The 27821-nt window shown below is 35.3% G+C and overlaps 1 protein-coding gene across 1 annotated transcript in view; it reads left to right on the forward strand.

Annotated features, from left to right (window-relative positions):
- LOC139728707 (uncharacterized) overlaps positions 1–27821 on the forward strand; it is a 118863-nt gene that overhangs the window by 71958 nt on the left and 19084 nt on the right. Inside the window, exons 3-16 of the mRNA XM_071639649.1 lie at positions 6038–6143; positions 6823–6892; positions 10326–10478; positions 11872–11934; positions 12804–12917; positions 13313–13393; positions 14843–14974; positions 16961–17041; positions 19277–19347; positions 20268–20376; positions 21361–21574; positions 21965–22059; positions 24330–24395; positions 27442–27532. Coding sequence (XP_071495750.1) covers positions 6038–6143; positions 6823–6892; positions 10326–10478; positions 11872–11934; positions 12804–12917; positions 13313–13393; positions 14843–14974; positions 16961–17041; positions 19277–19347; positions 20268–20376; positions 21361–21574; positions 21965–22059; positions 24330–24395; positions 27442–27532 — 1446 coding nt within the window. The remainder of the gene's footprint in view (positions 1–6037; positions 6144–6822; positions 6893–10325; positions 10479–11871; positions 11935–12803; positions 12918–13312; positions 13394–14842; positions 14975–16960; positions 17042–19276; positions 19348–20267; positions 20377–21360; positions 21575–21964; positions 22060–24329; positions 24396–27441; positions 27533–27821) is intronic.

Consider the following 27821-nt stretch of genomic DNA (forward strand, 5'->3'; position numbering starts at 1 on the left):
ACAATACAGCTCATTAATTGACTGTGGTACAGTTGAATTGGCGGCTAGCTTATGATGTAATAGTAGCATAACCACATCTGCCAATACAAGTGTGTGATTGCAACTAATACCATTGATTTGTGATAACAGGGGATACTTTTTATTCATCATTCTATATTCCACATTTCATACATTCTGTTTGATTTCAAGAGGGAAGTATGTAGAGCATAAAGTAGTCAATTTGAGATGAAAATAAACAAATACCAAATATCAGTAATGTTTAGCATGAGGAACATATAAAAATCAGAAGCTTGTAGAATGTAGGTTCTACAGTAATGATTGAAAAGTTTAATACAATGTCTTCATGATAAAAAATGACAAGATATACAAGAACACAAGCTGCCGATGATGTATTAAACTTACATAATGTGAAAAAAATAATATAAGGCCTAAAGTGCTCACAGTCAAATCCATAGTAAGAAAGCATACTAACAATATTGTCAAACAAATTTAGTTTCTATAACTCCTAACAAAATCAGGTCAGGTCAATTCAAATCAACTGTTTTTACCATTCTGCTTATTTGATATTACTCCATCAACTCCAGCTTACAGGATTATAGTGTAGAGCTACCCTTTAAAGACATTTATCCTTTGCTGTAGTGTGATTGATTTCATGGAGTTTGGTGTCCGGCTGTAGAGTGGATTGATATTGGCTCACGGGAGTTTGTGGGGGAATTTCAGCACACTAATTATCCATGGCACCAAGGAATAAATACTCTCGGGAATTATGAAGGTGAGGATGACTCATCAAAACTGGTGCATTTTTTTTGCTCTCTTGGTTATACCCCTCATCATTCCTTCATCATCACCGACGAATTTGCAATCAGCCAATCAGACGCAAGGATTTCAATAGCTTTTCAAATTTGTCGGTGAAAACCTCCGACGAACTCCTTGATGAAACACCCTCCTGATTGATAAGTTGGGACTGATGTTGATTGATTGATACTGAAAGAATTAGGTGCAAACTGCACATGGGCAGACACCTAAAAAGAAAAGAGAGATATATGTTTCACGTACAGAGTCAGTGGTATACTGGAGATCATGGAATAGATGGATAGATAGATATATATATGTATATACATATAGAGATAGATGGATAGAGATAGAGATATATGAATAGATAGATACATATGTATATACATATAGAGATAGATGGATAGAGATAGAGATAGATGGATAGATATATATGTGTAGAGATGGATGGATAGATAGATGTTAAGATAGATTGGTAGATAGATGGATGATTGATGGATGGATGGATGGATAGATAGACAAATGAAGATAGATATACAAATAAAGATAGATATTGTCGCTGGGATGACAAGACCTTGTATCTGCAATTTTGGTGAAAATGATTTCTTTGGATGAATGGTCAGATAATCACTTAAGTGATGTCCCGTCCAAATTCTAGATGTCTTACCCCCAAAATGAAGCCACCATGGCATGTCAAAGGAATGTCTATCCCATTGGATACAGTGCTTTGGCTGCCATGTTTTTTTGCTCTCCTAAACATTTGACGTTTTGGAGATACGAGGTTTGTTGCCCCGGCTACGATATGTATATATAGACTAGATTGATAGAAGGGTAGATAGAAATGTGGATGATGGTGGATGAATTGATAGATGGATACAAAAAGAAAAAGAAAAAGAAATGACTAGATATATCAATGTAGATTTTGATTCATCCAGAAAAAGCATGTAAATTAAATCTGTTTGACCTGGACTTACACCTGTACTTCTGAAATTTCACTGAGCAGTTTTGTGACTAATCCGAGTCACTTCTTCAACTCTGTCTGGTTCTCGAGAAAAGATCGAAAAAGATGATGAATTAGGCAGAGATACTAAATGACCTCTCTTGATTTTTTTTTTTTTGCAAAGCAGATCATATGAAAATGATAAAATGGTGGAGAAATGATTGATAGGTCCTGTGGGATGTCTCTAATCTGGGAAGATTTTTTTTTTGGTCAGTACTCTTTTTTTTTCTTCATAAATAAAAACTACTGGAACAAGAAATCTTGAGCCAGACTAAGAAACAAGGACCCAGTCCTAATCTTCACCCCTTCATTGGTCCTCTCTCCTAATCCCGAAAGAGATCAAGAAGGAGAAAAAAAAATTGATACACGAGGCAGAGATAATGAATGAGCCTCTTCTTATGACATAGAAACGAGTTCACTGGCTACTTCTTCAATCTGCTTTTCCCCCGATGAACCTGTGAAAATTGATATCTTCAAATTGCCTACCATCAATTCTCGCTGGTAATATCTATCTATCATTAGTGGCACCAAGTGTGACACTTGCACTTTTATAACACATGTGGGTTACAAGTGGAGGTTATAAATTTGTACCTTTTTCATCTTGGCAGAAGTCATGATGTTCAGGGATTTTTGTTGTACTTCTCTCTTCTTCTTCTTCTTTTTTTTGAATACAAGTTTTCTTCAAGATATATTTTGTCTTAGGATATCTTATCCTTTTTTTTTACTGTATTGCTTCCAATGATATGCATTTCATGTCAGAGATTATGTTTTGTCAGACAAATCTTTTAACCCTTTATATGTCCAGGCACATTCTAGCTTTAACTTCCCAAGTTTTTTCATCAGCACTAAAGTCATACTTCAAAACTTGACCTAATGTAGTTGTACATTTTGCAAGCCCAGTCAGGTGTAGCAATGTGCTTCAGTCCAGTAGGCAAAGGTCATATGGTAACCTGACAAAGTAAGAATTAAGGGATTAGAATAATCTGTATTCACTTACCATTTTATAGTTTCCCAGACATCATGGTGATTGGTAAAATGAGAGTTGAGATATTGGAATGTTATTCCACACTGCAAATTCAAGATGATTCCTTCTTTTTAGGGGCAGTTTTAGTATTTACAGCAAATTCTGATTTTATGAATCTCCATAGTTCTCTTTTTGGTACACTCATTAGATGCATGCCTGGATATGAATGGTGCTTTGAAAATTATGTCATGATGGATTGTAAGACTCTTAGAAAAATTTATGAGTCTTGGTGATTATTGCTCTTTTGCTGTAAAAAGTGAATGCAGTGAGTGAAGATTGATGGTGATGATCCCTTAACATGACGGATGCTCCAAGCAGTCCCCCTTTCTCTCGTAAATTAAAAGATGGAACATGAAAATGAGGCAGACATTGCAATTAATTCCACTTTTCTTGGGGAATGTGACCAAATCTTGTCTTCAGTGGAGGGAAAAATGACTTATGACAGTGAGATCCCAGCTCAAGTTGATGAATTCATGGCTTCATTGTAAACATTCACACATTCATCTTCGTAAATTTGGCAAGACCAGGAAGCAAAAGTGGTTAGCCTCATGTCCAGGAGGCTCTGATGGAAATGAGTTTTTTTGCCTGTTGCTGTCATGAGAATCCATTAACCCCTTTACTTCAGGGGTCATTCCACAAAACCAATGCCCACAAGTCATACAGCCCATGAGTTCAACATTGAAAAAAAAGTCCACAAATCATTGTACAGTCCATGAGCTTGACACTAGGCAAATATGGCCCATGAATCCAACAGTTACAAACAAGCACCAGAAGTTTGACACTTGGTAATTAAACAAGGCCCTTGAGTTTGATGTACACTAAATAGAAAAGGCCCGCATTAGCTAGAAAGGTCCTTCAATTTTGACATTACGTCACAGGGTTTAATATGTTGGTATTGTTTGCATAGTGTTAAACTTATGGTTTTTGTTTGCATAGTGTAAAACTGATGAGCCTTATTTGTGTTGTGTTGAACTCATGGGCTGTATGACTTGTGGGCTCTATGTCTCATGGACTTTTTGATTCTGGGCGTCAAACTTCTGAAGTGCACTTTTCTCCAGAGCATACAAATAGTGGCCACAATTCGTGTGGCCATCCAGATATTCTACAGGAGAGAGTACCTGGTATACCGAAATATATGAATTTGATATTAGGATCAACCTTTGTAACATGAATACATTAAGAACCAGTTGAATAGGAATCTACACAAAAGTTGAGTCATGAAATTTACAAACATTAGTAGTACACATCAGTGTGATTTGAGAAAATATGTAGCAGCATGATCTTACAGTTGTTATCAGTACTGTCATTGTTGCTTATTACTTTATATTTACATGACTATTATTAAGTATTAATATTGCCATTTAGATGATTTCATCATTAAATGTAATCAATTATCATTATAATTTTACAATAGCACCAAAACATGTAGGACTTTTATTACAGTGAAACTTCATTCAAAATAAGACAGCCCAGAAATGCATACTAGCAATGCAAATAGAGGGTATGGAAGTGAAAAAGGCCACTTGGAAACAGATTTTACCAGTATCAGGAAATCATAGTTATAATAATTTTTAGTAAATTGTCTGTCTTAAGAATGTCTTGATGGCATTTGTCTTCTTCAGCCACTTTGGTGCATGCATGCATTTTTAAGTTGAGAAAGTCTTGCATTTACTTTGGGACCTAGTATTCCCACCAAGCCTGAAAGGCTTTAATTGGTCCCCCACAATGAATATGTTTATACTATGACTTGAAACTGTAATAATTATTGTTTTTAATATGGAAATGAAATGAAATGGTATGAATGAAATGAAATGCAATGAAATGAAATGAAATGAAATGAAATGAAGTGGAATGAAATGAAATGAAATGAAATGAAATGAAGTGGAATGAAATGAAATGAAATGATATGAAATGAAATGAAGTGGAATGAAATGAAATGAAATGAAATGAAATGAAGTGAAATGAAATGAAATGAAATGAAGTGGAATGAAATGAAATGAAATGAAATGAAATGAAGTGGAATGAAATGAAATGAAGTGGAATGAAATGAAATGAAATGAAATGAAATGAAGTGGAATGAAATGAAATGAAATGAAATGAAGTGGAATGAAATGAAATGAAATGAAATGAAATGAAGTGGAATGAAATGAAATGAAATGAAATGAAGTGGAATGAAATGAAATGTCCCATTGTAGAATGTCTCCAGTGCTTCTCAGTATCTTGTATCACATCAGTTGGGCTGAGAGTTCTTTTTGTCAGAGAAGTCGCTAGGAAGCTGGAACGGTCACATGACTGTTGTACCAGATGAGTAGGGGATGAGCACTTACTGTTAACCCAATCTATACTGAATTCTGAAATGTCCATAGACTTAATACACAGGCCACTAGGTTCCTGGAAAGAATGGGTTAATATCCTCTGTCTGATTGGAGACACGACTGTAGCCTTGCTTGATCACGTGACTCACTGCTAGTCTTGACATGTCCAGACTCAAAGATTGATAAACATGCCTGATCTGTATTTTTCATCACATACATTTGTATACATATACATTCTTGCATTTTTCAAGAATGCAACTCGAAAAAGAAAACAGAGAGAAATATTTCAACAATCTTCCAAAATATTCCAGAATGCATGGGAATGCCCTTTTGATGTAATTACTTTTTACTTGAGCAGAGATTGTTTAAAATCTATACCACCAGAGGGTTTGCAGGGCAGACACTTGCTTTTAGGCTTTGCTCATGAAGTTGTGTATTTCCAAGACGGTTGCTTTTAGATGTTCTAAAAGAGAAAACACTTTCAGATTGGTACTAACAAAGCATTCACAAACTGTCATACATGTAAAGAACACAACTTTATAAGGGTATTAGCAAGAGAAGAGCAGGAAGAGTAAGACTATGTGATGTGCAAACTTTGAAATCGTAATTTTTTTTTTTATTACTTGTAATAGTTATCAATGAAATAGGTTTTCGGCCAAATTCATTGAGGTCAATGGTCAAAGTTCATCATACTTTGGCTAAACATGGCATTTTCTAAAGTTCTGTAACTTTATCTAGAAAGGAATGTCCAGTGGTAATATGATTTAGCAAAGAGGATTGAAATAATTGGATTAAAATTTCCTTGACATGAAAGTGGCAAAAGGTCAAAAGTCCAGGTAAGAGGTCAAAGTGGTTGCAAAATAGATGAAAGTCATTTTCCCTGTTTCCTGTTGCTTGCTTTTTCAGTTGCCGACTTCCACATCCAAGTCTCCAAGACCCACATGGACTTCTCACGTAGTCTTCAATCTCTCGTGGAAACGTTCAAGGAAAAGACGTTATTATCCAAGGAGAGGTGAGTTGGTAGCTTCCAATGCCATTTTTTTCTCCTTTATTCACAAAACGTTCGCCCCTTTATCACAAGTACGACAATATTTCATACGTCCATGACATCCATGCATCATTGATTGATTGAGTGATTTTGCATCTATTTCCACTTTGTGTTTACAGGAACAAAAAAAAACAAACAAACAAACATAATTGAATTACGTTTGTTATTACTACTCCTGAAACATTAAATTTACAACATTCATTCATTTCTTTTCATTCTATTTCATTTCCAAAGATACAAAACATTTATATACATACACATAATAACACAATATCAGTAGGCCCCTACAGTATCATAACGAGAAAAATACTGTGAAAATAAACAAAGCTATTTAAATATGCTTCATTCTCGAAAATATTGATTTAGAATAAAACTGATAAAAATGGAGGAAATGTGCTAAAAAGCCAAGCTTTTTTTTTTTTTTTTTTGCAGTCTCTTCATGGACAATATGATTAATCACTAAACAGAACTACTAAACATCGACAATGTCAGTTGTCAAGTGATCACAAGGTGATGATGCTGGCTTTCTCTTTATTGCAATCTTATGCTCATACTAGCATATTTTGTACATTTTTTTTCCCTGTAAAGTTCGGGTGTTCATGTTTTGTCCATTCATATTTTTTTTGTTTCTCTCTCATCGTAGGTGGCAGAGTTGTAAGAATCTCTTTGTGGTCTGGGAGAACCTATTGGATTCATACGGTTCAGCGGCTCAGGTAAGGAAATCCCCAATGGGGGGGGGGGGGGGAGTCATCACTCAAATATTAACAACAACAACAACAACAACAACAACATCAACAACAAAGAAAAAACAACATCAGCAGTAGTAGTAGGTGTAGTAGTAGTAGCAGTAGTAGTAGAAGTACTTGTAGTAGAAGTGCAAGCGTAAAGTAGTAGAAGTAGTTGTAGTAGTAGTAGTAGTAGTAGTGCTAGTGGTAATATAGTAGTAGCAGCTGCAGAGGCAGCATTTGAACAACAAAAACAACAACAGCAACAACAACAACAATAAAAACAACAACTACATCAACAACAACAGCATCAACAACAATGATAACAACAACAACTTGTCCTTTACATGATATCAACCCTACATTCGTAAGAAACATTAATTCCAAGCACTATAATAGGTTTAACACTTTGTGTTTTGAGTGATGTTTTGACACAGAATTGTACTCACTGTCCAAAGTCCCTGGCACAGATAGGGTTAATATGTAGAACTGCCTGTGAAGACTGTGTGCATAGATAGTCAGCATAGATTCCAAGATATCATTTAGAGAAAGTCAAATGTTATAATATGCTGTAATAGATAATGGTATGATTACAGTAATGATTATTGCAATGCTACTATTACTACTGCTACTAGTCATGATGATGATGATAAAGATGATGATGATGATAATGATATTAATAGTAATAATAATAGCAGTAATAATAATAATAATCATAATAATCATAATAATAATAAAAATAATAATAATGATAATCATAAAAGATAATGATAATAACAGTAATAACAATAATCATCATCATCATCATCATTTTCATCAAAGCAATCTCAAGAAGAAGAACAACAACATCAATAATGGTAATAGTTCTGATAATAGTTATTTCTTTAAATACCAGAAGGCAACAGGTTAGTAGCACAAATGATGGAAACTGATCATCAGTAGTGCCCAGCAGGCCATGATAGTAATATTAGTAGCTGTAAATCAGTGCATATTTCAGCACATATGTAGACCTTGGTGGGATTTTTGTCGTTATAATTGGTCGATCAGTTAGAGTTGAAGGGCAGGTTGGAGTGCTGTTGATGCTGAAGGAATAAAGCCCCCGTCTAGTGCTGCATGAATAATTTGAGATGAGAGACCATTTGTTGTATAACCATCACGTAGCAACAATAATGACAGCAATGAAAGGCACTGGTCACAGAAGGCTATACAAGACATCTTATTGTTCCATTCTTCACCACTTTAACCACTGAGGACGAGTCCGGAGTATACATGGGCAAGTGCCTATGGGATGTGCGTGTTACAGTAAAATCAGTCTGTCCTCAAAGGGTTAAAGGGATGGGACACTTTGGGTTGAGATGGGGCTTCAGATTCCCAATTTCTTTTGAGGAAAGTATTTTGAGACAATGAGAAACCTCTCTCAAAATATGGGAGAGCATACATTTCTAAGAGGAATTCAAAGTTTCTTTGATGAAAATTGGCTTTGAAATATCTAAAAATAAAGCGGAATAAAGTGGTCCTAATAAAAATTTGGTGCTAACTTTCTCTAAGATTTATATGAAGTGGTTTCTAAATATCTTGCAGAAAGTTCTTAAAGCTGAATCCTTATATCAACCAATAATATACCATCCCTTTAATAGAAGACCATGGAAACCACTGGCAGAGAACATCGAAATATTTGACATCCTTCTATTCTTCTAACCCATTCCATACTGAATTCTGAAATCCCCATAGACTTAATACACAGGCCACCAGGTTCCCGTATGGAATGGGTGAACAATGCCTTTCTCATTGTCATTAGTGCTGCCAAAAAGAAGCAGATAAAACAGCCATTTAGCTGGCATGAAAGCTCTTGCAGCATGTTGCGATGCACAGATGTGATGATTTTACATGAACCTCGTAAAAATCTTAACTGCTGCACGGTTCTAGTAGCACTGTGTCTGCTTAATAATCCAGCACTGAATAATTGGTGTACATACAGTATTTGTCAGATTACCATTGCATCAATTATAATGAATGAATGCCATATCCTGTTATTGCAACTCAATGGTAAGCTGGTAGATTGGTCATTTGGCATGGTGGATCTTCACTTAGAAATAAAGACCAAATGTGACCAACCTACTCCAAACTCACAAAAATAGGTTGAAATGAATTTCTACTTTTCTCCAACATTGAAATGAAATGTCTGCAAACATTTGCTTAACATTTTAAATTAATTGATTTATTAAACATAATGTATATGACAAATGTGATGGTTATATGACTCAAATCTGATATGTGAAGAGTTTTACAGCAAAACGAGCTAACTCCATTCTTATTTAGTTGAGATATTTGTAATTAAATCTGCCCTAAAGAAAGAAAATAATAAGAACATACAGGATATTCATAATCATAAGTTCTAGAATATTCCTTGTTATGTTACAAGTGAGGTATTACCAGAAAGGTTTAATTTTGCTTAATCTGATGCTGGACTTATTTTGAAATTTTTAAAAATGGTGCTTAGTTCATTTACAATAAAACTCTTCATTAGATCAACATTCTCTCATGTTTGTTGGTAAAGACTTCAGCAGACCTAGATATCATTTGAAGCTCAAGTCTATTTGAAGAATTTCATCAGTAAATGTTATGGCTATAAAACATGGCATGCCAAATCAATTTGGACCCCAAATGATCCATCTTTGTTTTCTTTTTTTTTATCACATTTGACTGAGAACCTCTTCAAAAATGTTATTCCAAGCTCAGTGCCATTTGCAGTAGCTAATGAGCAACTGTTTTAGCTGATGATGGCAACATAATCTTTATAGCAGATGTTCTCCAGCAAGTCACTGGAAAAGATGTTTTTTATCATCCCTTGGCATCTATTAGTTGTTATCTTTTTGTAATGGTTTGATAAAATGAGCATGCGCCTACCTCTGACTAGGTTTGTTCACCCTTTCCGCAGCATATGGCAAGCATGGCACGGAAATATACTTGAGAGTACAAGAGAAATATAAGAACATGTAATACATCACTATTTATGTTAGCATTAATCACCATATCCTATAACAAACAATGAACATTAAATAGTGTAATATAAAACAACTTTCTCTTAAAAGGATCATGGTTTTACATATCCTTATGGGGGCACCTTTACGAAATTAAAGGGAGAGGCTCACATGCCCCCGTCCATTTTTCTTTTTATTTCGTTTGTGTTATAACAAAAAAAATAAAGGGGCGCGCATACCTTGTGCACCCCCTCCTGGATCTGCCACTGCTCACACATATACACACTTTTAAGGGTGCTCTCAAGCACCCCACGATTTCAAAGCATTGCAGGAACAGGTGTTCCAGGGGTTAAGGGTGAAATCCTGCTGCTGGAATTACAACCAGTCTGGAACCCTTAAACTCTCATCTTTGCTGTAATATTTTTCTTCTGTTTTTGCAGGACCACAATGATGTTGGAGAAGCTGTGGAGGCCTCAGTGACGGATCAGCTTGTGGAGTCAGCGAAAAACAAACAGCAGCTGGTTAGAATTCTTGAGAGGTACCATAGGGACTACAATGGTCAGTCTCAAGCCCTGGGCAGTATTGTGGAGAAGGTAAGATATAGCTGGTGCATTGTGGGTCATCTGGTTGGGTTTTTGAAAGGGTTTCAAGGACAAGTTCACCTTAATATATTTTTGTGGATTGAGTGAGGGCAGCAATATTAGTAGAATAAGTCAGTGAAAGTTTGAGGAAAATTGAACAATCTGTCGAAAGTAATGAATTTTTCAGTTTTCTGTGCCACCATAGCTGGATGAAAAGAATACTACAGTTTGTGATGTCACATGCCTACAATGATATTAAGAAAATATAAAGATTTTTCGGCATAACCATTTTTTTTTTTTTTAAAGTAGGAATTTTCTCGACTTGTTACTAATGTATGTTTAAAGTAATATTATATCTCCTGCCTCCTGAAAGAGGAAAGTGAAGTGCTCTGTTATAATGCAAGAAAGGCGAAAATGTTTGAATTTTCTTTATTTTTCTTTTCATATACAGTACCTACTCATAAGAATACTTCTTTTTTGTTTTCTGTGCTCTGTGTATATACAAGTGAAAGCATGCCTCAACAAAGATTGATCAAGTGGTATTTTGAACAGGTTCCCTGTTTAAAGGCATAATTTACCATTGGCAGATGAAACAAAAACCCAGCATCAATGCTTTAAAATTGGTCTAAAATGTGAGTAAGGGATAGATTCAACCACTGTAAAAAGTTGAATTGGTAAAACCGATGCTAAGTATTGTTAGATATACAAAATGTGAACAATAGTTATAATTAATATGTTTCCAGACTAGACCGTCTCCAGTTTTGGTTTATTGAGAAAAATACAGATGCAATGTATCTCCTTGTATTTTAGCCCTTAACCCCAATATGATAGGATGTTTTGTGGTGCAACGAACCTACCTATATGTATTAAAGGGTGTGTACAGTTCTGGGCGAGGTGAGGATTTAGCTTTTAACGTTTTGCGACATATTCAGAAACCACTCTATGAGATGTCAAAGAGCATACATCTAAGGGGTATCAAAAGATTATTTGATGAAAATCGGTTTTGAAATGGCTGAGATATCCAAAATCAAGGTGAAACAAAGAGAACCTAATAAAAGGCGTGGCCTGTCACCTTTATCATTACCACTTTTTTGGATATCTCAGCCATTTGAAAATCAATTTTCATCAAATAAACGTTGAATCCTTCTTGAAATTACATTCTCTTTCATATTTCATAAGAGGTTTCTCATTATCTCACTTAGGAATGTTCAAAACATGAATCCCCACCTCAACCAGTACTGCACAGTCCCTTTAAATGTCATATCTTGAACATCTTTAAAATCACAGTTCCCAAAGGTAAACAGGCCCTTTAACTGTTTGCATGTATGTGTATATTATTGCTTATTCTCCTTTTGTTTATTTTCCCCCTAATATTTGTGTATTTCTTGTTTGTGTTTTGATCCAGAGTGAGCGAGAGTTTGTAGACAGCTTCGCCAGGATGACAAGAGACGGAATGGACAATATCAAGGTAAAATTCATGTGACACCCCCAAGACCCAAAAATGAAAGAGTCCAGTATGGCATGGACCAATGTATGAGTCATCCTTGAACCAAACTGTGGAAGAGTCCATTGTGATGGGGGAATTCAGTTGTCACTTCTAAACCAAACAGTGAAAGATTTCAAAGACTATAAGAAAAAAGACAACAACAACAACAAGAAGAAAGTAATTTTGCTGTAAATTATTTTCCATGCAAATTAAGTGACGTAGAGGTTGTTGTAGCCTGAATAGGTGCTGTGCTTGGCTGTGAATTGCCTAAATATTGACAAAAGTTACGGTAATTACCGTAGAGTTTATGAAAGAAGCACTTTTTTTTAAAGTCTGCAATGAGTAGACTAATATTTCTTCACCATTTCTACAAGACAAAAATCCACTAATCTTCTCTCTGCTATCGCCCACTAACCTACACAATGGGTGTCTGCCACAACAAGCTCAAATCCTATAGAGTTGCATATGACTCGACTGCTTTCTATTGAAGATATAAGTCTATTTTGAAATGGCACAGATAAAAATTGAATCTTGCACTTTCTGTTGTTACTTAGAACTACAACATCAATCACAGCTCAATTATCAAATGTCTATGTAAAAGGTTGTTTAATGTTGAATGAACTGTTTTGTGGGATAAATGTAAACTGACTGTGACAGTTTTTTTTTTGAACTTTTTGGTTTGAACTCACATTTTTATTTTCTTTGCTGATCCCAGGAATCATAATGACATTTAGTGCCACAACAAATAAATCGTCTGGAAAGTTAATAGCTAGGAACATGCTTTATGTCCCAATTACTAGTTTATGTTGAAACTGCAATCAATTTGTGCTTTCTTTTTCGCTGCTTCCCAGAATCACAACACAGCCCTCTGCTACAACAAATTGAATGACTATGTGTTACAGCTGGCTGCAGCGAACCAGCTCAACTCCTCCATTTCTACCGCAGTGCTTCCAAAACTCATCTCAGTAAGTTCATCTATGTCTTGGTCATTATATCCAAGTTGCTGCCTTGTTTATCCCTCATGTTCAAAGGGGAAGTTTCCCCAAATAGATATGTGAATTGAGTGAATACAGAAATATCAGTAGAATACTTCAGTAAAAGTTTGAGGAAATTTGGATAATCCGCCCAAAAGTTATCAATTGTGAAAATTTTACTGCCACTATGAAAAAAAAAATGAAAATATGACTCAATTGAAGGAACAGTTTTTATTCTACCAGATGAAATAATGACAATGAATGTTTCTAAACTGTGATGAAAATTATATGGCAACACCAAACCTCAAGAATATGATTTTTTTTTTTTCAATTGATGAGTCACTAATATGAGGTTTAATTTACTTTTTCTTGTCCGCCCACTTCAGGAGACAGAACTTGTTCGACACGAGATCTCCGAGTCGGGTATATCGGGGGTGGTCTGGCACGCAAAGGTTCTTATAGCCAAGGTGGGTGACCTCTGACCTCTGTCCTTTGACCTTTGAAGCAGTAATCACACCATAAGGAGGAATCAAATTTACTTGTTTTGTCCAATTTTGTGTGTATTTGTTTGGTTTGTCAGTATTTGCATTAATACTTAATGATCGCTTTGTATTTAAGTTCTAGGTAGTAGGCTCAAATGTCTACCAAAAAGAACACAGAGGGACACATATCTTTTTAAGATCCTTTAAAGGGGTGTTACAGTTTCAGTTGAGATGGAGGTTTAGGTTTCCATCTTTCTTTTTATGATGATTTTTGAGATAATAAGAACTTTTTTATGGAAAATGAAAGAAAAAGCAACAACAAAAAAACAACAACATATCTTTCTATTAAGAAGAAGTTCCTAAGCCCACTCAAGCATTGCAATGTTCCTCAGTGACACAATATAGATTAAGGGGATTTGTTGATCTCCAAAGTTGGTTTTCATGATATCTGAGATAATCAGTGAAAAAAAGCACCCTAGTGGATGGAGAACAGGGGCTGTGAAGGTTGAATAGATACCACACATCCATTATGCCTGCCATTTATGACAGGTTTTCTTTTTTTTTTAGTGAGAAAAGTTTATTGTGTATGTGTGTGTGTGAAAGAAGAATGCAATGTACCTCAATGTCTGCCCTGTATGGGATGCCACATTGTGCTGATTTATCATATGTGACCCTGCACCTCAAAACAAACAAAAAGTCGCCAGACATGAATTTTTAGTTAAGACCATATTCTAAAAGAGCAGACTTTAAGCTTTAAAATGATGTATAACTCATATCAAATGGACTCTCCTAACCTATCTAAATATTGGAAAGAAAGCACAAACTCAGGAAAAGTGTGAACTGAGAAAAGAGGCTCTGAAGTACAATGTCTATTCAAGCGCTTAATCTTTACCAAACCGTGCTGGCTGTGCGATGAACAGGACAAAAAACAGGAAGTAAAACACCAGAGTAACAACAATGAAGGGATTATCACATTGAACTGAGATTGAGCATGCCTCATTAACACATTCTGTCCATAATCAATGCCAACTTTCAAAGCAGTAGTATTATCCTTTCAAAAGTTATTAGAGTTGAAAGTGAAGAGTGTGGACAAGATTTTTCAGAAATGAAAAAGGGATTCTAAAGACACACATAATCACATTATTCTACCAAAAATGTTCGAGATAAACTGCTAAAAAAACACACTTTCCTGCCCGTTTTATGATACCAAATTTAAGCATAATGTAAAAGAAGACCCGCTCTTTCAGAAAATATGAAAAAGTCAATTTCGGCTAGGTTGACCCATTTCACTTATTTTCAGTCCTCGCGCAAAATCAGTGTGTGCGACTTTATGTTCGTTTTGAGGTGCACGGTCACATATTGATATATTCAATGTTGCATGCTTATAAACAAAGTCCCCAGAGTCATAAGATATCTGCACCCTCTACCCTGCAGCTGTCAGACCACATCAAAAGGTTGGAAGTGGTGTCAAAGAGGGCGCCATCCGAGAAACCGAAAGCCAGCTCAGGGTCATCCACCGAAGCCAAGCAATACACATTCAGCAAGCCAGAGGGCGCCATTGCAGGAGTAAGTGATCCGTGGTACACTCTGTTAACCCGTTGAGGACCAGTCCCGAGTATACTCGGGCAAGCATCTATGGGAAATGCGTGTCGTAGCAAAATTAAACCGTCCTCAACAGGTTAAGAAAAATAGGTTCAACTTTGCACCTTTACTATTGTCATGCTAGGAGCACCTAAGTTTATGGGTGTAACTTTGCACCTTCCCAGACCAGTTAGCACCTTTGTGGGACCGTGGGTGTAACTTTGCACCTTTGCACCTTTTGGACCATTTAGCACCTTTTTTTGGTGTAACTCTGTACCTTTTGGACCATTTAGCACCTTTGTGGGTGTAACTTTGCACCTTTTAGACCAGTTATCACCTTTATGGGTGTAACTTTGTACCTCTCATATCAGTTAGCACCTTTGTGAGTGTAATTTTGCACCTTTCAGACCAGTTATCACCTTTAATGGTGCAACTTTGCACCTTTTCGGCCTGAATTGTGCAGTGGCAATTCATGAAACGTTTTTTGCCACAAAGAAAGGCCATTAGCTCCGATGGGTAAAAATATTTCATGTTGCAAATATTTCTTGCTTTACAGTAGATTATAATTAGTAACTGAAAGCTCTAACTTGCGCAAGTTATTTGCAGGTTATTACAAGACTTTGGTATGAGATTATATCAATGTGAAAGAGGCAACATGATATGTAATAATTTTAAAGAGTTCATGTCTAAGGAGACATAAAGTGATGATTATGATATAAGACTTTGAGAGACATGATCACATCATACTTTATTTGTATAATTATAGTCAGTAGCAATATATCACAGTTTCGTGAACTTGTATGAACATGTAAATTCCTGTACTTTCTTAATTTAGTCTTGAATTTCAGGAAATCTCTGATTTTTTTTGTGTCTAATTTCACTGTCTCTATCAAAGACCAGTTTTACTGTGGCCTAGAATTGCACTTTGCAGACTATTTCCTTTTTTTCTCTGCTAGATGCATACCCATTTTAGTCCCTCGTGCCACCCTGTAGCATTAGGAAACCTGTAATAAAGATTTAACTCTCAAAGAATGGTAGTGATACATTCACATCCATTTTGCTCATTGATGTGTTGCTTTTGGGTGTCCGCAGCACTTTTAGTGCAGAAATTAATACACCAAGGACTGCCAAAGTGTTATATTTTGACAAAACAAGACTCTTGTGTAGTTATGTTGATTGGAAGAATGACGTTCTATCTTGAATATTGTATGGAATAGAATTTCTTTGCAAAAAGTGACTATTTTCCATCAGAGCATTAAGCTTCAGAAAACAAATTTCCCTTTTCACACACACAATTAACTCCCAAGCGTCTGGAGCCAGCGTTTAGAATAACATAACTAACTTTGCAAGGAGATTTGCTGAGGATATTATTTACCTGGATGGTTATAACTCTGTTTCCACAGAGGCAAGTAAAAGCGTCTGTTATTGCATTTTGTGAAATGGATGCTTTGAAGTGGCTCAGAACTCCTGAGTGTTTTGAAGGAGAAATGATTGTTCTTTGATTTCCCATGGTAACCTGCATCCATTTCAATAACAGCCACAAAGGACATTGATCTCATTATTCATTGATATCCATCTGTACTTAAAAACACTTAAAAGGATTTTTGCTACCTAATGGGTCCACAGCTTGTAACATAACACTTGCTTAAAAGTACTGTAAAAAAAAGTGTAAAAATTTGGTCACACAGTTTTTAGAAAGTGCATGTTGATGTCACAAACCATGCACATTACTCTATTAAACTTAGTAAAAATTGTTCATATTGAAATTGTTTCTGAATCTTTGCCTGTTGTTATGGCATACGTGTACATGTATGACATTTGTGCATTGTACACTTAGCTCATCTTACTTGTAATGTGCAAGTTTCTACGTAGATTTTGACATATTTTGATTGTGATTGTGAAACAATCTTCGAAAATAATCTCATGTTCGCCACATTTTAAACTGATTTAAATTGCCTCTTTCATTTCCAGGACTTTGCACAAAACAGATTGGTCCTCAACCCAGCAACAGAGGGCGTGCTCCATGATAGATATGAGACTCTAAGTCAAGAGGTGAGATGACCAAGAAGTGCCAAGTTATTGTTCTGCATTACTATGCAGAATATTTTGCGAGGTTTTTATTTTCATGAATTTCGCCAGTCAGGTGCTACATTACACTCCCGTTATAACGATTATGGTTATAATGAAATTCTGGTTACAACAAAGTAAAAATTCAGGCCGCAACATTATCAACTCTATGTATTTTTATTGTTTATTTATTGGGTTATAAGGAACTATCGATATAACGAAAGAAAAACTGCCAGTCCCGAGGACTTCAGTATAACAGGAGTCCACTGTATTCACGAAATTAAAGACATGAGAAAATATTGACTCTGATCCTGATGTGAATGTGATGTACGCATGGACATTTCTCCATTCAGCACAGGACTCCACTATCGCGAATATAACAACTTGCGAAATCACCAGGAATTCCAAATTCACAAAAATTTAGACTCACGAAATATATGGCGTATACAGTATTTGTAATTACATTGTCTTTGCCATTTGTACTAAATTTGAAGAATCTTATCACAAAACAAGCTATTGCCAGTCTTGTTAAGTTGAGATCAAAGCTAGAAAACAAAGAAAATATCAAGAAAACACAGAATATTTGCAATCATAACTTCTCGAACACTCCTTGTTATGTCACAAGTGAGGTATTACTGGAAAGGTTCTATTTTGCTCTATCTGAAGATGGACTTACTTTAAAATGTGTAAAAATGGCACTCAGACCATTTTGCAATAAAACTCTTCACTTTGTGCCTGCTCACTCGAAGAAACAATCTAATTCAATTTGTCTAATGTAAGGAATTAGTCATTGAACCATTTACAGTAACTTTTCATGGACTTTCAAAGTGGATAATTTGTATGCATAAATAAGAATTTATATCTTTACCAATATATTCACAAGTAATTTGTTATTATTTCAAGTGATTGACAAGTTGCCCTTCATTGATATAAATAGTCACTGATTATTCAGTTTTTTAGTAGAAGACATGAAATAAAAATCATGGGCATACATGCTCAGGTTCACTTTATAACTCTTTATGTGCCATGTTCGCATGTCCCACTCAGTCGACGGTGTGCCAACTTTGCATATTCCGCTTAAACCCACTAATCCGCTTAAACCGATCGATAAATCGCCTAATCCCACGGTACAATGAAAGCTTTTCTCGCTCTTTTGTTCCTTTTACATACAGCTCGCATTCTATGTGGTGATTGACTATCAAGCGGTGTTCCCAACTAAATTTGCGTGTAAATTCTAAGTTTCTCTCACGGTTTCCTGCTGTGCAAAAGTCATGCCTTTTCAGTAATGTAGCAACTGGTCATTAAAAAAATAAATTGAAATAGATTTGTCATGCAATTTATATCAAAGCAAAGCTTGGCACTCCTCTTCAACTTTGCTCACTACTATGTCCAGCTTAACAGAAATTTGTAGAAGTTATATAGATTGGAAAAACAGAATTCTTTCTCAAAGCATGACTACCTTCATGTCTCAGAATAACGTGGCACACAGGGGGTTTCCGCCATGGCAAATAAAGAGTGAAAGCAACAATCTCCCAATTACTGAAAAGGCCTCGATCCGCCAGCCGACCAAGCTTCTGGCAGCCAGTATTGGTTCTAATCCCTACAAAATGTACAGTGATGAAGTGCAGTATGTCAAGCTGCAATACAAACAACTTGATGCAAAAACCAACTAGAAAAGTATTCTTAGAGTGCAGACCTCCACCAAGCAGGTTTTTCCACCACTGATCTGATATTCTTCCATATAATTATGCACTCATGCATGCATGCTGAAAAAAGCCCACTCTCCCAATATAGAACCCTTTTGTTACGTCATCAATTTTCAGATGCTGCATGGTGCCTCGCCCTAGCCATAGCAGAAACTAGAGCACATGCACACTTTTAAATAGGGCATGCATGCTAACCTCAAATAAGCGCAGCTTGAACTCCCAAGTTCATTGACCCTATTTTACCTGCCAAAATATCGAAAATCCCTTGTAAAATCCATAACAATTCCTGGATCACTACCAAAATTTAATCACCTGTTTCTCGTGTCATTCTTAACCTTCCCTGCATGTTTCATCTAAATTTGTGCGTAACTTTTGGCGTTATTTTGCACACAGACAAGCAAACAAACAAACCAATGCTGATGAAAACATAACCTCTTCCCTTGGAGGAGGTAATTAACTTGAATAATTTGTTAGACACAAAATTATACATTTCTTTTTCCTGACTTCAACTCAGGTCCAGTCTCTTGAATCTGCCATCAATTCTCTCAAGGATCAGACCAACAGATTAAAAAGACAATATGAGAGGTAAGCCAATTTACTGGATGCACCATATTCATCATTAACCCATTAACTTGTTGAGGACGAGTCCTGAGTATACTCGGGCAGGTGTCCATGGGAAATGTGTGTTGTAGTAAAATCAGCCTGTCCTCAACAGGTTAATTAGGACTGGTAGGACAACATCGTCAGTCATTAAAATCCTATCCAACTACCACATTAATCAATTGAAAAAGTAGTGTTAACACTTTTCGAAACAAAAGAAAACATATCAATGGCCCACTCTCAGGGTGTTATATGACATATTTGAGTTAGTTATACAAAACAAGACTTTCATACGATGTTAATCACAAGAGTATCACTTAATAGCAGAATTAGCAGCAACAGGATCTTTGCTGAGGAACAGAATTCATTGTTTGTTTCCCAGAGAAGACTATGTGATATCAAAGAGTATGTATCAGCTGTGCAGTGTCAACTGAAGTTTTATTGTCATAATATTGATTGGATATTTAATTTGATCAGTTATTACACAATACATTAATATATTAAGTTATTGTTCAAAACAGGGCAATGATGCCAAAAGGTTGTATAACCTGTGGTGACAGCTCCTAGATGAAATTTAAACTTTTTACAGACCAAACGAGAAGTGAATGACTTCATAAGGTTCGTTGGTATTCATTTCCACCAGGATGTATGATTGTTGTTCCACTTATTCTGGTATATCCTGGGACAAGATGTTAATACCCACAGTACCCTCTAGAACCAGGTGTGTAAATGGGTACCTCACAACGCTGGAGTATATTATGGTATGCATGGTCCTCTGGTAAAACAGTGTCATCACTGAAGATGCTACCATTGATAAAGAAGATAATGCTATTATCATTATGATTTTTATCATATTTTATTGATCATGATACTGTTCCACTCTCTTCCTCTCACATCTGGCGTAGCACCAAGTCAAATCCAGCTGCAAATGCGCATGAAACTCTTGTTGAGATCCACAAGCTACGCAATGAGAATCGCCAGAATGAGATCCGGCTGGCGTGTAAAAGATCCCAGGTAAGTCTTCAGGCCTCTTACTATGTTTTGGTGTGGTTGATTGTTTCGAAGTCAAAACAAGTCATAGCCATTCTATTAATTTATAACCAAGAGGTATGACTGAATTGAATTGAATGTTTTACTGTCCACAATGCGAATGTGCAAATGTACCTTCTACCAGTGTTACATACAAGAGATACAAACAGATAGCAATTTGTAAAAAAAAATATGTGCATGACAAATTACAAATAACATGAAACAAAAAATGCTTTGCAATAATTGTTGCAGAAAATGAAAATGGTAACCATTATATTCATAATACATCATACATATATCTCATTCAATTCAATGGTTTGAATAAATTACATAATCATAATGCTTGTTATCAGAAATTGAACTTTCAAACAAATTTTCCACTTCTAATCAACATCTTTATCTTCTACATTATGATGTTTTCAGATTGAAATCAATCATCATGAGATTAGATTCATAAGGTTGTACACCCTACTCAGGATTCTTATATGAAAAATTATCTTTGAATATATTCCTTCAAGTTCCTGTATACGTGAATTGTATATTTTCTTGTGATGTCATCTGTATATTACGTATTGGTATTTTCCATTGTGGCTCCACCTCGATCTTGAATGAAAGTACCTGAGTACACCAATTCTTATTGTTCACTTTTGAATGTTTGTGAAGACATTTTATATACCTTCCTAGTCTATAACAAACTGGAAAGATTGTGATGGTGTTAGTCACTGCAGATTGTTAGTTTTATGTATAATAATACTGGTTTTGTGCTTCATATTTGATAAATATATGACTGAAGAATAGTGATTTGTCAATAAAGAATTATACGTACATTGGTCTATGTAGTACCAGACAATGAAATTAAGTGTAATATGTAAATCCTGGAATTATTTTCAATAGCACTATTAAACAAAACTGAGAAATATATAATTTATTTCCCATACTATTCTCTTCTCTTCTTCTCTCCCTGTACAGCTCCTTCTTTTTGCTCCAGAGTGGTTCAAGACCAGGTTGAGTAATGGCCATGCCGTCATGGCGAGTCCGGAGAAAGGCGGGTCAGAGTCGGGAGATTCCATTAGAGAGATGGGGGTGTCCAGTGACGGAGGGATCAGTTCTAACTCACACGTCTTCCAGGAGTACAACTTCATTAAACCCACGTTTTGTGACCAGTGTAAGGGTTTGTTGAAAGGTGAATTCCAAACTGAGTTTCCTCAAAATGAATTTATGAAGAATGCATGAAATTAGAAATGGAAAAAATAATTAATAAAAAATGAATATGGAAATACAAATATATTCCCTCGATATAATATTAACTCATATCTAAACAAAGTAAGACAATATAAAAAATATATGCATGGATAAACACACTTTATGTGAGAGTGTATGCATTTTTTCCAGTATTCAGTCCATTTGAGTTGAGTTGTACACCATTGTAAAGCTCAGAGTCTGCTCTTTCAGAATATGTCCTGAAATGAAAATCCATATCTGGTGATATTCTTGTGGGTTTTTTATGCAGAGTCATATATATTTTATATATATGTTGGTCAAACTATGTGCATATATTTCTTTTGTGTCAAAGGAATTATGAGGCAGGGACTGCGGTGTAAGGTGTGCAAGAGCAGTATTCATCACAAATGTATGGACACCGTTTCAGCCTGCTCTGGTCCTGCCTCTGTGAGTATAAACACATGAAGAGTTTGTTCGCAAAAACCGATAAGTCCATTTTTACAGATTTTGAAGTACGGTCTCTGTCATAAAGTACAAAATAATACCTTTTGAATGATATATTGGTCATTACATATAAAGGTACATTTTTGAAGTTATGGTCAAAAGAAGCAAAATTTTTCTTATTATTCTCTTTATTTTTCTTGACCTTTAATCGCAAATCTCTCCATTTGGCAAATATGGTCTTATCGGTTTTTGCGAACAAACTCTTCACATCTCCCTTCGAAGCTGTGCCCACTCCCATGCCTGCGATCCCTGGTCCCTGTTTCATAAAGCTGTTCGTAAAGTTACGAATGACTTAAGAACAACTTGTGGTCATTTCTTGTGCTAAATTATTAAACTTCTGATAAGTACAGCAAACAGAACTGATCACCAGTCGTTCTTAAGTTGTTTGCAACTTTAAGAACAGCTTTATGAAACACCCACCTGGTCCCCGTTTCATAAAGCTGTTCGTAAAGTTACGAAAAACTGGAATATGGCAAACCAAGTGGGTTTCCTAATCATTGCTAATTTCAGTAGCTAAAGTTGAAATTTGCAGATGATAATCATTATTTTTAAACACTAACCACATTTTTAGTTGGAAGAGTATTTTTGCCCAATGAAGATGAAGTGTTGACATACAATTATACTTTATTAGAACATAAGGAAAAAATGGGTACACATATTGGCACTTCATATTCCAACTGTTCGTAAAGTCTTGCATAACTTTACAAACAGCTTTATGAAACAGGGCCCTGTTCCTTTAATCCTGACTCTGCTTTCTCTGTGCCAACTGGTACAGATATCTAGAAATTAAGTTCCAAAGAATAGACAATACTTAATATCCCCCTCGTGTCATTGTGACTTTCCAGTTAGATTTAGGAAAATTATTTTTGCCTGCATGGGCTGGCTTATTGACAATATTAGTTTGAAAGAACTGATTGAATGATACAGTAGTGAAGTGCAATTGCAGACCATGTCTGTGTTTCATAATTAAAGGCTAATGAGCAGATATGTAGAAGTTTCTTTAAAGAAAGAAAGTTAGTGACGTTTTCACTGTACGTTCACTTGACATTACAGTATATATCAATCATTTTATTCCAGTTGAACAGAAAACACTTGTCTAGTGTTCTGTTTTTCGAATAATGTCCACTATCTTATCTATACTCTAAATACTGACAATTACTAGGAGTTACACCACAAACTTTCATTTCTAAGGGTGTATTTTCAATGTTATAAGTGTTTTTTTCCCTTTTTCTTTATTTGTGCTTCTGTCAGCAAATATCTTCTTCCTGGAAATAATATTCGTAATTCACTGATGTTACTGAGATAAAAACGTAAGAGTTGAGATGGCTCACATGATTATTTGTTCGTGCATTTTATTGTCACCCGGGTGAGAAGACTTTGCATGTCAGATTTAGTTAAAAATTGTTTGCTTTGATTAATTGCCAGAAATCAGTAAAGTGACGATCTATCCAAATCCTAGCTGTCTTATTCCTAAAAATGAAGCCACAATGGCATGTCAAAGGAAAGATGATCCAATTTGTTACAGTGCTTTGGCTGCCGTGTTTTGTTGCTCTCCTGAACATTTGACATTTTTGAGATATAAGGATTTGTCATTCCAGCAGTATATGTCTATACTGTGTTTTTTCAGTTCATTTTTTTTTGTAATGTGTGAGGTAATTTGCTTGAATACCAGGCAACAGGGTCTGCCAGTGCTTTCTTCATGCAATGCTTGAATATAGAGCATGTAAGAGAATACAAGCAAATAATCATAAGAATATACTTTTGTTGTTGTTATTATTGTCATTTGTCCCTAGTTTGAAAACCCTCGGAGGGTTTCCCGACGTTTTAGCTTCCGAGATCACGGCGCTTGGGTACCGACCGATTTTGCAGTCACTGACACACTTCTTAATGAGTTTTTGTTTTCTGTGTTTTTCTTTCATCAGTAGAATTCTAGAGAGATATGCCGATTGAAAATAACCATGTGTTTCTCTTTTTTCTTTAATATTTGATGTTTTTTGTACATTTATGTCATTGAAACTGACAGTGTCATACATTTCAAGAATTCAACACATAATGTGATATTGACAACAATGATACACACAACAGTGACTAAATTTTGTAATTGTTCTTTACTTGTAATATCTTGACACTGAATGCATGCTGAACGATTGAAAAGTGAATTTACCGTGGTTCTCAATTAATTTGTTATTTTGTATACATTTATCCATTTACAGCAAGAAAGCAGGGGAAGCAAGAAGCTGTTTTTACGTCAAATGAGTGTTCGAGAGATTCGCAACTTGGTACAGAATTGCACCAGTTTTGTTACCTTCTCTACCTCAAAATACAAAAAACCCTCTACCTATAAATGCCTGGAGTACTTGTACATTGCATCCATATGTGAACACATTGCTTTATATTGCCCGCTTTCTCTTTTGCTGCATGCAAAGTGCAAGTAAAACATCACTAAAATGTCTAGATTTCATGATGATTGAATATATTCAAGTATTTATAGACATAGATATATGAATATGTTCTTCATGACTTGATAGGTCTATAGTGCACTTGATACATCATGCCTAAATTTCATTTAATTTGTATGATGGTTTGTCTTATTTTCAAAGAGATTGTTTTTACTGAAACATTTCATTTATTCCAGTAAGGTAATTGCAATATGTCATCTAAAATAGGTCATTTGTGGAATGGAGACATATAGTGTGTCAATTGCTATAATATTTGATATTTTAAGACTGCAAAAATAGGCTAGGCTAAGAGAAAAGAATGTTATACTCTCAAAAAGGACATCACATTTCCAGAAATGCTTGGCATTAAAGCATAAAGCTTCAAGATTTCTCTTTTCATTGTCTGAATTTCAGCAGCTTGTTCGATTAATTCTTTGCTTTCTTGAGTATGCTTGTCACTGCAATCATCCAAATCCATTTTGTGGATACAGTAAATAATTATAGTGAAACAAATCAAAGCATATATTTTGTGTGCATCTGCTGGTAGAAGATTCCTGGGAAGGGAATTTCCATCATTTGAGTGATGCTGAACATCTGTTTGGACTGATGGCAAACCATCTTTTTAGGGTGCCCACTTTATCAAATGCCTAGACCCTTGATTTTCTTCTTGGTCGTTAAAGCTATTATCTTATGCTACCAAAGTAAATTACTGATGGCACCACTATGCCGTATTCTGGGTGCTGTTAAGGACAACATGAAGATTTGGTGGAGGAATCCATTGGCTTAAGGAAGGGGGTGAAGCAAGAGAGGGAGGGGGAAAAAAGTGTTCCTGTATGGATCCAGGGTAAATATTTGGGAGATGATGAAACAGCTGTGTTGTTTGGGCAGTAAATGGCAAACCTTAAACAAAATGAAAACACTATTTAGGAATTGACGGCTGACCATTCATTTTGAATGCAAACCTTTGCAATGCAAGTATTTGATTTGATTCCTGTGCTCTTAAATGCTTTTATGAAGACCTACTTTATGATGTTTTGCATACTTTAAGATATCACTGGATCTTGCTTCCCAGTAAAATACTGATATATTTTGTAAAGACCACCCAGCTTCAGACCTGGCCATTTGTTTTTGTGTTTGCCTGCCTCCTTTGACAATCAAACCCTGGCATGATTATTCCTCCGTGAAATACATGCATTGTAGTGGAAAAATGGAAATTTGTCTGGTTCAAATCCCTAAAAAAACATTAGTTTGTATAAACAAAGCTACAGCAGCAACATCAACAACAACAAACATTTTGTTTGAACTGAACAGATATCTGAAGTCTTCAAATGCTTTATGTGTCAAATGCCATGTCTGCTTGAAACTGCAAAGTTTTCTTGTACCTTAAGTGCCTTTGTGTGCTTGCCTTCCTACAAGTCCTTTCATTATTTTTATCTTTTTTGGATATACAAATCAAGAAAATATATGTCATATGCATGTCATTATTTTGCTCAGATTTATAGATATATAGATTTAATGTCAATTTCTGTCAAAAAAAAAAGAAGAAGTGTATAATTCAATTTGAATTCCATCGTTTTGTGTCTGACTGTCAGATGGCAAGGTGTTTAGGTTTGTCTCCTAAATACTTTTTTCTTTCCTTTTTTGTCTTTGTAGAGGATAAATGTTTGTAGGATACTACATTTTGTTTATGGAAACTTTAGAGCTTGAATCATTCTACGCACAAACACAATTTTTAGTTCAACTTAGTAGGAGATGACACAAAGTCTTGAAAAATGTGTCACTTTGTAATTTTTTACTTGACTCGAGATTAGTATGATTTTTTGTTTTGACATTTGCAATTCTTCCTGCACCTGTCTGATTACTATTTCATTTTGTTTTAAAATATTGTTAAGTGAGCTAGTCAACTAAAAATAACCTACAACAACAGGAACAATCGTGCACTTTTAAGTTTGTTCATTTTCTTTATCACTTAATCAATCCTGACTGCTTTGAGTTGAACTTTATTGTTGCAGATGTTTTTTCTTCTCTCTGTCATGATTTGAATTTTATTTGGATGCCCTTCTAACACCTATATCACCTGTCTAGCGATTCTATCATGGAATGTATGGAATTTTTTGACTAAACTTGCAGTTTGCCGTTAACTTTCTGTAAAATTTTGCTCTGACCCTCACGCAAAGATATGCATGTAACAAGCGTGCATGTGCTGTCACGCTACAATCTGTTTGTTTGATTTGCTATTGTTTGCAGTGGCACAAATATCACCTAAAATGACCTTTCACCTTTTTGGCAATGTGTGTCTGTGTGTGTGTGTGTTTGATGCAACAGTTTGTGATTTCTTTCATCAGACTGTATATGTGGTATTTTTTCAAGACATATTTCTTTTTTTTTTATAAGATTTCGCAAGTGATGTGATATTTGCAGAAATTTAAATGTCACAAAGACATTGATTTAAATGATCCATATTTTGTCAGCAGAGAGAGATGATGCAGGTGTCTTATTTGATTTGTTGTTGTTTTTTTGATCACTCATGTGATTGTCATCGAGGCTTGATTTGTGACAAGACATACCCATGATGTCTCTCGCGTTGACAATACACAAACACATTGTATGTACAAAGAAATGTATAGTAATCTATTAAATTCTTCATTGTTAGCAATTTGTTGATTCGATAGGTGACAATTGTTACATCCATCCAAGAATGTGTTCTTTAAAATTCAAGTTAGAAGTCTATCATGTTAATCGTTCTTGAGTGTTCCTTTAGTATCAGTCGTGGAAAGTGTGATGGTATAGCTGTAAAGCAAATAAGTTCTGAATTGTCAAATATGGATTAGGATGGATTAAATGATAAGATTTGTTTTTTCAATTAATTTTTGTCTTGCATGATCAGCCAGAGAAGCGAAAAATGCTGAGGAGACAGAAAAGTTCGTCGGATCTCGACACGAGGAGTTTGAATGAAGTCAAAGCAAGCATCAAAGAAGGTATAGTGTACAACTGAAGAATTTGTTCGCAAAAACCAATAAGTGCATATTTACCAAATGGAGATATTTGTGATTAAAGGCCAAGAAAAATAAAGAGAATAATAAGAAATTTTTTTGCTTCTTTTGACCATAAATTCAAAAATGTACCTTAATTATGTAGTGACCAATATATCATTTAAAAGGTATTATTTTGTACTTTATAACAGAGTCCATACCAGTGTACTTCAAAATGTTCAGAAATGGACTTATCATTTTTTGCGCACCAAGTCTTCAACTACAGCTGTTCAAA

The sequence above is a fragment of the Diadema antillarum genome, unplaced genomic scaffold (assembly GCF_040938485.1).
Source record: "Diadema antillarum isolate AM-2024a unplaced genomic scaffold, OU_Dant_1.0 seq00000193_RagTag, whole genome shotgun sequence".
NCBI lineage: Eukaryota > Metazoa > Echinodermata > Echinoidea > Diadematoida > Diadematidae > Diadema > Diadema antillarum.